We start from the raw sequence: 12752 nt of genomic DNA, 5'->3' as shown, positions 1-12752 counted from the left end.
GGTTGACTGCTAAGAGGAAGGGCTGTGGTATTAGAACCTGGCCTGTAGATGGAGCCAGGCTCTGCAGCCCAGTGGGGAGTGGGCTTAATCCGGAACAGGAGCTCTAAATAAGGATTAGTGTGGTCTGTCAAGCTGGTGGGGAAGCATGCTCATGTCAGATGCAGGAACTGAAAGTTTCAGTCCTCTTTCATGGTGGTGAAAAATGAAAACCTCAGATGCTGGCCTCTGATACCTCTTTGCAAGCATCATGATCGCCAGGCTTTTGCCAGCATTGCAGCTTATTTCTCTTCTTGTGTTGTAGCAGTCCTCCTTTGCCTGTTGTAACTAAGCCAGATAGTAATACTCTGGCCCACCAACTGGCATGTGATATACCTGGGTTTAAGCTTCAGCTCACTTCCCATCAACTGTAAAGGAGCGATGGTCTGAGCCAGGCCTCAGGTGGTTTCCTGTGAAAGAAAGTGGAAAGCTCGACCTCTAGTTATAGAGCTGTTCCATGGTACTGGTAGGAAGCTGTAGTTGGGCTGCCCAGCCTCATCACTGGTGAGGAGCTGAGGACAGCAGAGGAGCTTCCATGAAGAAGTGATGTGGTTTGTGTACCTTAGCCATCTGCTACCCATCTGGAAGTGCTCTGGCCACAGATTCTGGTTGGTACTGTCGCCAAATATAGTTTCTTGCCTGGGATGCTGAAGACAAGAAGGTACTGAGGTGATTGCACATCTGAAAGAGAAGTGAGGTGTTAGTCATACTCCTGTCTTTCTGGCAAACAACATTGTATTAGCTAGCCCAGACGGCATGATACTACTCTGTGTGCGTGCACGTGAGTGAGCATGCACGTGTGCTGAGTCAGCTGGAATATTGGCGAGTGCTGTGACAGGCCACTGGTTAACTGGTGTTAAGTCGGTCACAAGTGTTTTCCCTTGCAGTGCACAATGAAGCCCACTGATCTGCTAGTGCTCTTCTGTATTGTGAAAATCGTAAGTGGATGGCTGAAAAATTTCTATAGCGGTTGCTATTAAATGAGTCCATGGGGAAACCTGTACAGGCTTTGAATAATGTACATACCACAGCTTAGCTCCAAGCGGGGCATTAGACTGCTTCAGAACCCTGAATACAGAAAAGCAACTCCGAGGTAATTAACTTGTGCTATCTTTTGCTTGTAGCTGTTGGAATCTTTTGAAGCCAGCCAAAGCTTGGACTGCGCCTTTGGCAGTTACTCCAGAACTGCTCTACTGTAAGAGAAGCTCATGTGCTCCAGGCAAGCCAAAAGCTGTGGGTGGTGGGTGAGTATTGACCATTGCACCCTGAGCTAACGAATGGGCACCCCCATTCCGGTCACTCAGTTGGAGGGAGCGAGGAGAGTTGCTTTTTTTCCTCAAAGGTAGGTAAACAGCATTTCACTTGCCCAGAAAAGGGAGAAAAGACACTTCATGCACCACCACGTGCAGGTAAGGTTGTTACCCTTCCTGCAGTCTGCAAAATCTCAAAATGCTGCCTAGAGCTTCCTACTATCCCACTGATTTCCAAGTTTGTAAATATATCCCAAGATGATACCAAAAACTTAGAGCTGTGGCAGCCAATCTAAAATCAAGGGCAGTTTAACCTTCCGAGTAATCCTTTTGCATCAAATGTAGAGATCTGTAGCGTTCCGTTGTCACAACTTACTTTTGCTACATTCCACAAGTTTATAGCGTTTATTACAATACAGTAGTGAAATAATGTAGCAAGCCCCAATTACCGCAAGAGCAGATTATGGAATTGTTTCAGATTTCAATCCTCACTGTAATTAATTTAAAATTTAATACTGAACTTGACTGAGGATGCCAAAAGGTTATACCTCTCTACGTTCCAGGGGAAAAAAAAAAAGCTTAATTAGATAACCTTTCTTATTTTAATATTGATCCATTTAAATACTGTAAGTGTTTCCAGATAAATCTGTGCAGTCACTGTCAAAGCGACAGGAAGCGTAACCAGCACTCAGAAGGACAAACCCATAAAATCAGCTTTTAAGGATCAGTTTGAGGTTGCTGGGTTGATGCTTTTTGACCATACCTCCAGCCTCGGTGGTTTAATTGCTAATGGAAATAGGCACCGGGCTTCCTGCAGTATGATGCAGTGCATTAGAAGAGCCTGCTGTGGCGTGGGCCTAGTCAGTACTTCTGTTCATCCAGCTGCGCTGCAGAGGTGCCCTGCATGGAGTAAGGAAGAGCATGACAGCTTGCTGGAGAAGTCTTCCTAAAACTTCTAATGGAAAAAAAACCTCCAGAAACTCTGTTCATGCATGCACGCATCTTAAAAACCCAGCTTATTCATGACTTTTGGGAACTTGGTGAATAATACCCTTCTTGGTTTTGTTTCCTCAGAGGTAATGTGGAATAGAATGGGGAGAATGCCCTGTGCTATAAGGTGTAGCGAGGCCCAGGTGCTAACTTACTGTGCTGAAGGGAAATGTAAGCCTGAGTTTACGCCATCACTACCCTCTTTTTGGGAGTTGAGAGAGGTTTCTCTCTGTAAGCCAGGTGTAGACCAGTCTCAAGCAGCGAATTCCTGGGTTCCTACAGGACTATTTCTTAGTTTTTAGTTTATTCCATTGCACTTGTGAAACAGGAATAGCAATTCCTTTCTGGGCAAGGAGATGTCAGGATAAATCTGTGTCGGAGGTGAGCACGTGTGATGATGAGGCACATAAATGTATCCTGACAGTTACCTCTTAGGAAGAATAATCTGCTTTAAATGTTTCCGCTAAGACTTGTCTGTGTCACTTATACTTTCCTCTGCTAAGCCTGGTTCCTCTGTATGCTGCCTTCATCCTCACACCTGCAAGGAGCCTCATCTTCTCCCAGGTGCCATCAGCACAAGAATCGGCATGCCCTGTACAGGATGACCACCTACTAATAAGAAAAAAGGTAAAGCAGAACGAGTTAAACTGTGTTTTAGCATTTTCTTTTAATTGAACTGCTTGAGGTGAACACTAGGCTCACCAGGCCAAATGAGAACTAGACAAGAAGACACACGTCCCCTACTAGGCATCATCCCACTTCCTGTAGCGTCCCCTAGATGAGCTGGTGTGTTCTACCTCCTCCTCTCGCCCAGCTCTGACAAACTGTGTGGCGTGCCTGCAATGCATAGATACTAAGGGGTAATGCAGATGGGAAAAGTTGTCCTATTGAGTGACTAAACTGTAAAAATTTAATGTTCCTGTTTGAATTGGTGAGAATGCTTTTAAATTAATATTTTTCTATTTCTAAACAAAGGGGGGTGGGGGAATAAATAGACTTAAATAGAGAATAAATAAATAGACTGAAACTGAGATGCTGCAAGGAAAGCAGCCACCAGACTGCCATTTAAAGCACTTGAATACACGGGGCCTAGGGGAGATGTCCTGCCGGTCCTTGTGTGGTTGCTAGCCTGAGGAATAGCTGTTATGCAGCATTTGGTCATTAAATGCTCAAGGAGATACAGACCCAGGTGTCTTCTGGTGGTTTGACAGCAGAGGCGGTCAGAAATAAGGCTATTGGGTGTGAATCAAGAGCCAGGATGCCCTGGTGACCTGTAGGATTGTAGAAACCTCAATAAAAGTCTCAGCCAGCCCCCTGAGCTCTGCTGGAAATTCTGTGACAGCAGCAGGCGAGCGTGACTTGGGCAGCAGCTCTGCTAGGGCTCAAAAAGCTCCTCCACCCCCAGAACACAAGAACTCCTGCCAGTTTTGGTTACAGCTCACATGCAAAGAACACTGGACCACTGAACAATAATCCGCCCACCTTTGACACTGCATATGTAGGTTGTACTTACAGTAATTGAAAGAACGAACAGCAGTTTTTGTATTATGCAACTTGTTTCTCTGGAAGTAATTAAGATTCACAGCAATTTGGCTGGATATAAAACTATTTCACAAGTTTTTTTCATTACTTATGGTTTAATTTATTATAGCAAATACTGCTCTAGAAGTAACAATTCTCAAGGTTTTTCCATTTTCTCAGGAGTGACACCCAGGTTATTGAAGACTGAGCTGAGCCAAGAACACCACCGTCCACCTCCGTATTTGTGCCAAGAAAACCGGCTACAAGTGGTACAATGCTGCTCATTGCATTTTCTTCATGAAATCTGGTACCTGTATTCTTAGTGGGGCCAACATCTGTCAGGGTTGCACTCGCCATCTCAGCATTGATGTGCAACAAGAAGAAATACTGCTCAGGAACACAGTTAGGAGAGGAGTTTCTAGGTAGCCTAGAGAAGAACAGCCTCATCGGAGTTTTGCTGAGATGCTCAATAGTTGGTTTTGCTACATCATTCTCTGCTGCCAGAGTCATGAGAACTAAAAGAGACCCTGAGTCAAAGGCTTCAGTTCCAAAGCACAGCTGCTCCACAGTAGCTGATGCTCCTCGTCTCCCACCATAGAAGACACTTAAGCGTTACGACCGGTGGCTTGCAACCCTTGGTTTATTCTGGTATTTGGAAATCAGCATAATTTTGTATCAATGCCTGATAAATCTTCAGCAACTCTACTTGAAAGGTACACTTAAGCGTTACGACCGGTGGCTTGCAACCCTTAGTTTATTCTGGTATTTGGAAATCAGTGTAATTTTGTATCAATGCCTAGAACTGAAACGATAAATCTTCAGCAACTCTACTTGAAGGGTATGTAAAAATTTGAGGAAGTGTAGACAAGAGCTTTCATTTTGGGTTTTTATTATAAAAGTAAAATAAAAATAAGCATTTAAAAAGCACACTTTTTTTTTAAAGGAACAGATATAAAAAAAGACTATTTACAAATAGGAGAATGCCAGACTTGAAAAATTTTTTGAATAAGAGGCACCAAAGTTAAGTTTAAATACATTATTTGAAATATACAAGTTTGTTTTTTTATGATTCTCTTTTCTCTCTGAGTTGTTGTTGTTGTGATTAAAGTAATGATTTTTCTCCGCCAGCTATTTTATCAGCTTTTTTCATGCAACTGTGCTGCAAAAATTATGAAGAGAGCAGCTAGAAACTGTATCCTCTGATGGCTCCGTGCCTTACCTCTTTCTATTAAGTGAGTGAGTCAGTATTATGCAGTAACAAGGAGTGACTTTCATCTATAGGAAGAAAATCCTCGCAACCCAGAAAAGCTCAGTCAGTCATTCACAGTGTCCAGCCCTGTGCATTAGTGAGGCAGCGGAGCCCTGGTTACTGTATACGGCTTGTAAATGACTAAAATGAAATGTAGTTGAGGAAGGAAGCGATAGCCAGGAGTCGCACGCTGAAGTCGCTGTTGGTTCAGGTTCGCGTGTGGTTCCTCCAGCGCACTTTTGGTTGTGAATTCACTTCCCTCTGGTGGGGCTGACACCGATGTAATTTTAAATGTCACGTTTATTCCTGTAATTGCATATTGCTTAAGAGAATATTACTAGTTGGCTATATAACTGCTTTGCACTGAACTTTTATGTCCATAGCCCAGGGCCATTTTGCCAAGTGTTACTGATGACTTGGTGTTCAGAGAGTCTGAATAAGTAAAGCTGAGTTTGCGGAAGGAGGTCTCCACACCACTGTCACACATGCTTTCGTTGTCTTGAAATTTGCTATTATAAAGCTCGCCTGAGGGAGAGAGAAAAGGGAAATATATTATCGTTTGTGTTGATTCACTAATGTTGCTTTCAGAAACACCTAAGGAATGCAAACCCATCGGTTAAAGCTCTTCTACAGGAAAATGACTTTAGATATTGTAATAGGAAAAACTGTGCTGAGTGTTTTCAGTTGACCAAAGCATGTGACCTGATGCGCTGCTGGCAGTGACCAGCTGTAGTTGGAGCTTAGAGGGGACGAGAAGCTGGCTGCTCTGCTGACACTGATGCTGTCACCCCACCGGTCAGGACTCTGCCCAAGTGTGGTTGTACCAGGTTGTTCTCTGGTTCTCAGATTCCTAGACTCTGGGCAAGTACACAGCTCCAGGATAAGGCTCCTAAAACTTTCTCATGTTATTTCACTTACAGATTTATTTTTGAGACAAGTACTTGAACAATTTTCATCTACTAAGAGAGCCTGAAATACGAGGAAGGCAGCAGCAGGTGTCATCTGTGCAAGATCCACAAAAGGAGCACCCGACTGCAAGGGTACCGTGTCTGAGTTGAAGGTACGATGTGGGCTCAGTGGACTCGGACAGTGGTCAGCATACTGGAGTTCAGTATTATTCTTCTAAACAACTACCTTAAAATAAATGACGTGATGCGGTCCATTTATGTTGCAAAGCAGCAGAACCCCTCTTACCCTTCAAAATTAATCTGAAGAGGCAAGATGGGTACAAGCACATTTTTGGATAGGTGTCAGTCCATGACTGAACAATTTTCTACAGAGAGTAAATCATCAATGCTAGACCAGGATGGAGTTAGGGTGGTGCTGCTCTTTTCTTTCCAGAAATACCTACAGTATTTTCACACAGGGTGTGTGTTTCCACATTAGGGTGCTGGCAGCACTACTGGTGTTTTGAACAGAGCATCAAAAAACCCAAAAGGTTTTTGTTACTTAACGTGGCCAGGCAATGACTTAACATCCCTAATGACGTACTGCCTTCTCACAACCTTCCTCTTAGTACAGCCCCCTGCCCAAAACACCGCAGGACCTCCAAACCCCACTGGGAATGACAGGGGCAGCCTCATGTAACATTATACTGGCCCTGCCCCGAGGAGGCAGTTGGACAGCATTGGCTGCTGGAGGGCCCTGCAACCGAAGGCATCCCCCAGTTCTCTGCCTACAGAACGCTGGGCCGTGTGGGACTGCCGCACATTGCAGGAGGAGAAATTTAATACCAAACTCCTACTGAGAAGTTTATGAATCTGAAGCAGTTTTTGTTCATCCAGATACGGGGGGGAGGAGAGGAAAGTCAAAAAGTAATGGCACTTGTACAGGCCTGGAAGGTCATTCCCTAGTTTTATCTTTTGAAACTTATCCCCGTACTTCCAGGGAAAGTTACCATCAGTAAATGGCAGGTGTCTGGGTTTAGAAAAGGGAGCCAGTATAACCAATACTGTAATGCAGGGCTACCACTTCAAATGGTAACATTTTCCTCTCTCTTCTAGGCCTAGCAAATGTCTATGATGAGGAAGTCCTGCTGCAGTAAAATATTTCTGAAACAGGTAAGCATTGCGGGCATTGTGCACGAGAAACTACGCAAACTATCAGCAGTCCAAGGGGTGGGGAGGTGAGGTAGGGAGGAGAACTAAAAAAAAAGTTTTAAATAAAGCTCTTGATGCTTTGCTGTCCATTTTACCTGTCTCTCCATTTGTAAAGGTGGGTGGTGATGATGACAGAAGAGCTTTTGCTGTACTGTCCTCCTGGTGAGACAGGCTTTGTGAGCAGGATAGTGCTTTCTGAATAATTTCAACAGCTTCTGTGTGATCCATCTGTCTCAAAGCAGCGATCAGCTCTTGAACTGTACCACCAGAAACCTAAGAGAGAACAGACCAGATGCTCACCATCCCCCAGGCTGCTGTAACCCAAGGGCTGCACTGTCTCACCGTGTGGGAGGACAGCGTTCTCTGCGTGTCTCTGTGTTCTTTATAACTTGTTACAGCCACGTTACCTCGTAGTTATCCAGCAGAGTTTTCGACGGGGAAGGGCTCAGCCTGAAGGCGTTATTAAGTATGCCGAGACCCAGCTTTTGTGCTAAAGTGGACCAGCTTTTGTTTGGATCAGGCGCTTCCAAGAGTTTGTAAAGCTGCATCTTGGAACTTTCATTCAGTTCTCTCAAATGTCCTGGGGAACAGAGAAATATGTTACTTTTATTATTTATGCAAATAATGCACCAGTTTATTTCTAAGCAGAAACAAAGCTGAATTAAAGAGTATTTTAGTCTCCACTCAATCCCAGTGTTTACTCCTGTATTGCTGTAACACTGAAAATGTTCTCCTTTGCGTCCCTGTGAGCCACCTCTGAACAGAATCCTGGTCATTCTGGGAATGAGGGGGTGGGAGGGTACCCCTTCTCCCACCCCGTGTCAGTTAAAGCTGCTGCAGGGCACTGTCTTCCCCGAGTACACATTCAGCACTCAATTACCAGAAGGATATTGTCAAGTTTTCTTTATAGATGTTACCTGGTGTCAGTAAGTCCTTCGAAACCACTGCTGACTCATAGGGTTTGCCATTTAATATGTCATACACCTAAGAGAATACAATGAAGTCAATATTTAGCAGAAACCGGGTTAGTGTCCATTATCTTGACACATCTCAGTAGTATTGTGCAGTTCCAGCTGTAAATGGGCAATGTTTTCTGTCCCAGGGTCAGTATGACTAAAGATACTGTAAAAGGCCTGTGCAAAGCTTGAGGGAGAAATCTGGAGTTCAGCTCCCTTGCCCTTCAGCTGTGTCACCTGGTTTCAAGACACAGAGGAAGTCTTTACAGTAAATAAGCGGCAGTAGCGGGGGCTAAGTGAGGAGTTACTGCCTGTCTGCTACAACTCATTTAAACCAAAGCCGGGGTTAGATTTGCACCTCAGGCTAGTACTGCTCCCCAGCTCCATGCGACTGGAGATGCCGACTACTTGTACCTTACACCAACCAACTGCACATGTTCAGCCACTGAAGCGTGGAGCGTGCGGCCTAATCCCGGTTTGAGCCTGCAGTGCTGCAGAACATGCAGCAAAGAAACCCACTAGACAGCCTCTCTCTCTCTTAATAGGGGCCTGCAAACACACGCTGCCCAACCAGCTAAATGCTCTTCCATACTGAAGACTGTAGCGCAACTATTTCAGGAAGTGCCTGGTCATTCCTGTTCAGTACAAGTTGCCCGTTAAGTGGAGATTCCTTCCAATGCTATTTCATGGGGAATTTTTTTGTGGCTGAAGTAGTTTACTTTTTGATGGCAGATTAGTAGCTTCTCACCACTGAAATAATGGTGGATGCAGTGACAGGAGTTGGCTGAGAGCGCTGAACTATCATTTATTATTAAAAAATCCAGACCACATACCTCACAGTTGGCCGCCATATCCAGTGGTGTTGTGCCAGGCACAATTCCTTCATCGTCATCTTCATCATTTTTCACATCATCTAGATCAAACAATGGCTCAAAGTTCTCCATGTGAGGATTTGCACCTGGTAAACAAGCGTGCAAAAAAATGCCTAAGAAAAGGCTTCAAGTTGCTTTTCAACAATATTCATAATATATATTCCAAGTCCTGAATGGCAAAGCTGCTAATTTATCGACTCGAGCTTGATTACATTTTATATTAAAAGTCAGCAAATAAATAATAACTTACTTCTTCAACTAAAATTAAATGCTGTCACAGCCCTGCATAATGCTCCTCTCCATTATAAAGAAGGGAAGAGTGACAAGCAGAGGGTTAGGGCCTGAAGAAAGGGCTAGGATTATACAAACTGACTTCCAGTCCTGTTCCTGACTTACAGAGTGTAGCACATAGGGGATGAAGCAATGGTGTGGCACTGCTTTCTATAGCGTCAGAGAAACCGTGGGGATTATTAAAAGACCAAGCACACAGCAGAGCAGTGGGGGGGCTCAGCTTTCTGCTTCAAAGGGGAAAAAATCGGATATTAAGGGTCTAAATACAATTGAAGAAATGTTCCAATAAATATACAAAACAATGAGAGACAGTAACAAGCCTGTGTCTCAGTGACCTATTTTTTTGTTTTGTTTTGAAAGCAGTCCTACACTTATCCCAACGATGTAATGAGGTCTCCTCTCTGCTGCTTCAGCTCTAAAGAACCACAAAGGAAACACTCAAAAAATTTCCAAGAGGGCTCAAGAGTTTTTTTTCCTTGACCAACATAATTTGCTTTTTTTAGCCATTAGATGGTGCTAAAGAGCAGCACAGCACCTGAAAGCAGGCCCTTCCTAAGGAAAACCAAACCTTCCTGCTTTTAACAATCCCATTTCTTCCGCCCATTAACCGAGTTCGCTGGCGCATTCTTTTCTGCTTGCAGCCTGAATTGCCACTGTGAAGGAAAACTCCAGCAAATACCTGTTTTCGTACCTGCTGCTTTGAGAACTGCTGCCAATTTTGTAGAGCCCCTTCCAGCTGCTATGTGAAGAGGAGTTGTCCCATCGTACGTAGTGCTGTCCACATCTGCATCACCCTAAGTTTTTATTGAAGGACAAAAAGGAAAGCGCTACTCATCTGTACAGTACAGCTGCAGAGACTCATGTCGGCATAAACATCCCTACTGCGCAAATACGCACCGTTCCGCACCTGTTTGCATAAAAACTACTCATTGTCTGAAAAGAAGGAACTAGAAAGTAACTACAACTGCCTGCCTGCAGGAACAAGCAAACTACTCATTGTCTGAAAAGAAGGAACTAGAAACTACAACTGCCTGCCTGCAGGAACAAGTGGTGGTTGTGTGCTCCAGCGTTACAGCAGGGGGCACAGTGTACAAACCCAAACAGGGCAGGCAGGTCAAAGCCACTTTGCATTCCATGTAAGAGCTCTGCCATCTGATAACCTACGGCATTTGGAGTCCAAACGGGCACACGCACCAGCCCGCCTTCCTGCTGCATTTTGGGAGAGCAGGCGGGCCGGTGGCACATTCACACAAGATACCCGGGAGGGCTACCGCAGCCAGCTGTGGGCCTGTAGAATGGAGCACACTAGGCTCAAGGTGCTAAAGAGATGGGACAAATATTTACAGACATACACAACTTTCTCTCTATGGACATCCGTACGCATTCCACTTCGCAAAGATGAAGCCATTAACTTGTTCATGAGTCGTGCCGTTGGCTGCCGGGGACTGCTCAGTGCAGATTAAACGTGGTGGATGCGGTGAGGTCAGGGTCACAAACTGTAAATTCCTCAACTCGGGCAACAGGTTCACCAGCAGTGCTGAACACGTCATAATGAGTAACACTAGCAATAATTTTGCCATTACACCAATTTAAGTAATCAAGTCAATAAACAAGAAAAAACCCTTCTGTTCCTCCGAAGCACTTAAGGATTTTCAAGAGTTTTAAAATATGTAACTGAAAAGACCTGGAAGGAGGAAATTCTGCCCTTACCTCAAGCAACAGGCAGCCTGCCAACGGGATGTTCTCATGTTCAACGGCTAAATGCAATGCAGTTCGTCCAGATTTTTGTTCCTGAGCATTGACATTAACTCCAGCAGCAATCAGCTGTTTGAGGCAGGACATGCTATTCGCCATCACCACCATGTGAATTGCACTGAGACCTACACAAAACAAAACCCATCACGTGCATTAGTATTTGAAAAATATGGAAATGGCAGAGTAACGAGTTTCAAAGTGGCCGCATCTATGAGAATCATAACATCAATGAGAGTTACTGTAGCCATCTGAGCACAGGTGACTTATTTTGCCTGCCTATAGTCTAAAAGATGGTGTTAATAAAAATGTTCTTTGTACGTAAGTTGGAACTAGTTGTGTTATTGATGGCAAGTCAAAGTCATGCATTAAAAAAAAAAAAAAGTTAAAAAAAAAATAACCCAGCAAATTACAAGGTGGAAAAGGGGTCAGGAACTAAAGAGCTCACCTACAGCATCTCTTTGCCTCAAAGGAGAGTAGCCTCAAAAAAAAAAAAAATCTGCATCTTGATACTAAACAAACAGGTACCCTCTGGCCCCATCTGCTACTGAACATCTCTTCTGAAACATTCTGGGGAGTAATTGGTATTTTTAGTATCATCCTCCTGTAAGGTCACACTGCCCTACAACCGCAAGATTACCTGCACCATCTCAAAAAGAGAATAATAAAGCCTTGTATTCAAAAAACAAACGGACAACAACCCCAGACCAACCAACCAACCCACCGCCTCACTCTGAGGAACTTAACAGTTTTTTGATTCCTATAATGACATTATTAGGTCAGACATTTTGCAATCCACTTGAGCAGAGTACTAAATTCACATGACCTGTGCCACTGAAAATGGGAGAATTGTGTGTTTGCGGTTATTTTATAGGCTCTAATTCTGTACAGTCACAAAGTACCAGATACCAAACTTGACACTGGTCCAGAAGTTATTTCTGAGGGGATTTCATTCACTAGAGAGGAGGAAACATTTTATTCTGGGGGGACTTCTTTTAAAACCAGTGGTTGCATAAGGTACCTCAGGGGGAAGACAGTGCTTGAAGTTTTGTGAGATGAAAAAAATACAATAAAAAAATTCAAATCCATACAGCGTCACGTGGCCATTACCAATCTTTATGTTCTGTATAACCAGAAAACCTACATGTGTGCTCTGTCATCTGCGACTGCAGGCATGTAAAAGCCAAGGACAGCGTGTGCAAAGCAGGGAGACGCTATTTCTGAGGTCTGTATCTACCCGTGTAAGCCTTTGTGTGAATTGAGGCGTGCCTGCCTAGGAGGGCAGTGTAAAATACAGCCATTATCCTTCCATACCTTCCCCATTGGAAAGGTCCACCATTGCAGAGATCTTCTTATGCTTTAGGAGTAGCCTCAAAATCTTGTCGTCTCCTTCAGTAGCAGCTAAATGTAAGACAGAATTTCCATGGCGATCCAGAAGGCTGACATCTGCTCCAGCCTTCAGCAAGTCTTCTACCACCTCTGCCTGCTTTGTGATTATTGCCAGGTGCAGGGGGGTCTAGAAGTGAGAGAAGCAAGCCGTGAGAAGATAAGCAACAGCTACATCACTTCTACAGAGATCTCTCAAACCCATAAAAGCTCCTGCTGCGAGATGTTACTCCACTTCAAAGCTAACAGAAATGAGAAGCTTGCGTATGCGTACGTCTTTTCCTCCTGCATACTACAAACAGGGTTGCTACTTACCGGAAATGAAAGCTGCCTCGCAGCCAGTTGGAACA

The 12752-nt window shown here is 44.2% G+C and overlaps 2 protein-coding genes across 4 annotated transcripts in view; one reads left to right on the top strand and one right to left on the bottom strand.

Moving 5' to 3' along the window:
- Positions 1–4475, top strand: part of MANBA (mannosidase beta) — a 63566-nt gene extending 59091 nt beyond the window's left edge. The window contains exons 19-21 of one of the 3 annotated variants that reach the window (XR_004842249.1): positions 1161–1280; positions 2780–2903; positions 3978–4475. The gene's annotated coding sequence lies outside the window, so the exon portion shown is untranslated. Of the gene's footprint in view, positions 1–1160; positions 1851–2744; positions 2904–3977 lie in introns of those variants that run through there. The other 2 variants (XR_004842248.1, XR_004842247.1) reach the window with 2 other exon arrangements.
- A 170-nt stretch (positions 4476–4645) lies between these two features.
- On the bottom strand, positions 4646–12532 carry LOC104127821 (nuclear factor NF-kappa-B p105 subunit-like; the record flags this gene model as incomplete). Its single annotated transcript, XM_009640527.2, is given in 9 exon segments — positions 4646–5412; positions 5414–5571; positions 7241–7418; positions 7553–7725; positions 8063–8129; positions 8935–9059; positions 9956–10058; positions 10975–11144; positions 12331–12532. Coding segments are annotated over 9 exon segments (1197 nt in total), but the record flags the coding sequence as incomplete, so codon positions are not given.
- Positions 12533–12752: the final 220 nt, after the last annotated feature.

Source organism: Egretta garzetta, unplaced genomic scaffold (genome assembly GCF_000687185.1).
Source record: "Egretta garzetta isolate BGI_Z169 unplaced genomic scaffold, ASM68718v1 scaffold546, whole genome shotgun sequence".
In the NCBI taxonomy this organism is placed as follows: domain Eukaryota; kingdom Metazoa; phylum Chordata; class Aves; order Pelecaniformes; family Ardeidae; genus Egretta; species Egretta garzetta.
The sequence above is the reverse complement of the archived record's forward strand: the minus strand, read 5'-3'. Positions and strand labels throughout refer to the sequence as shown.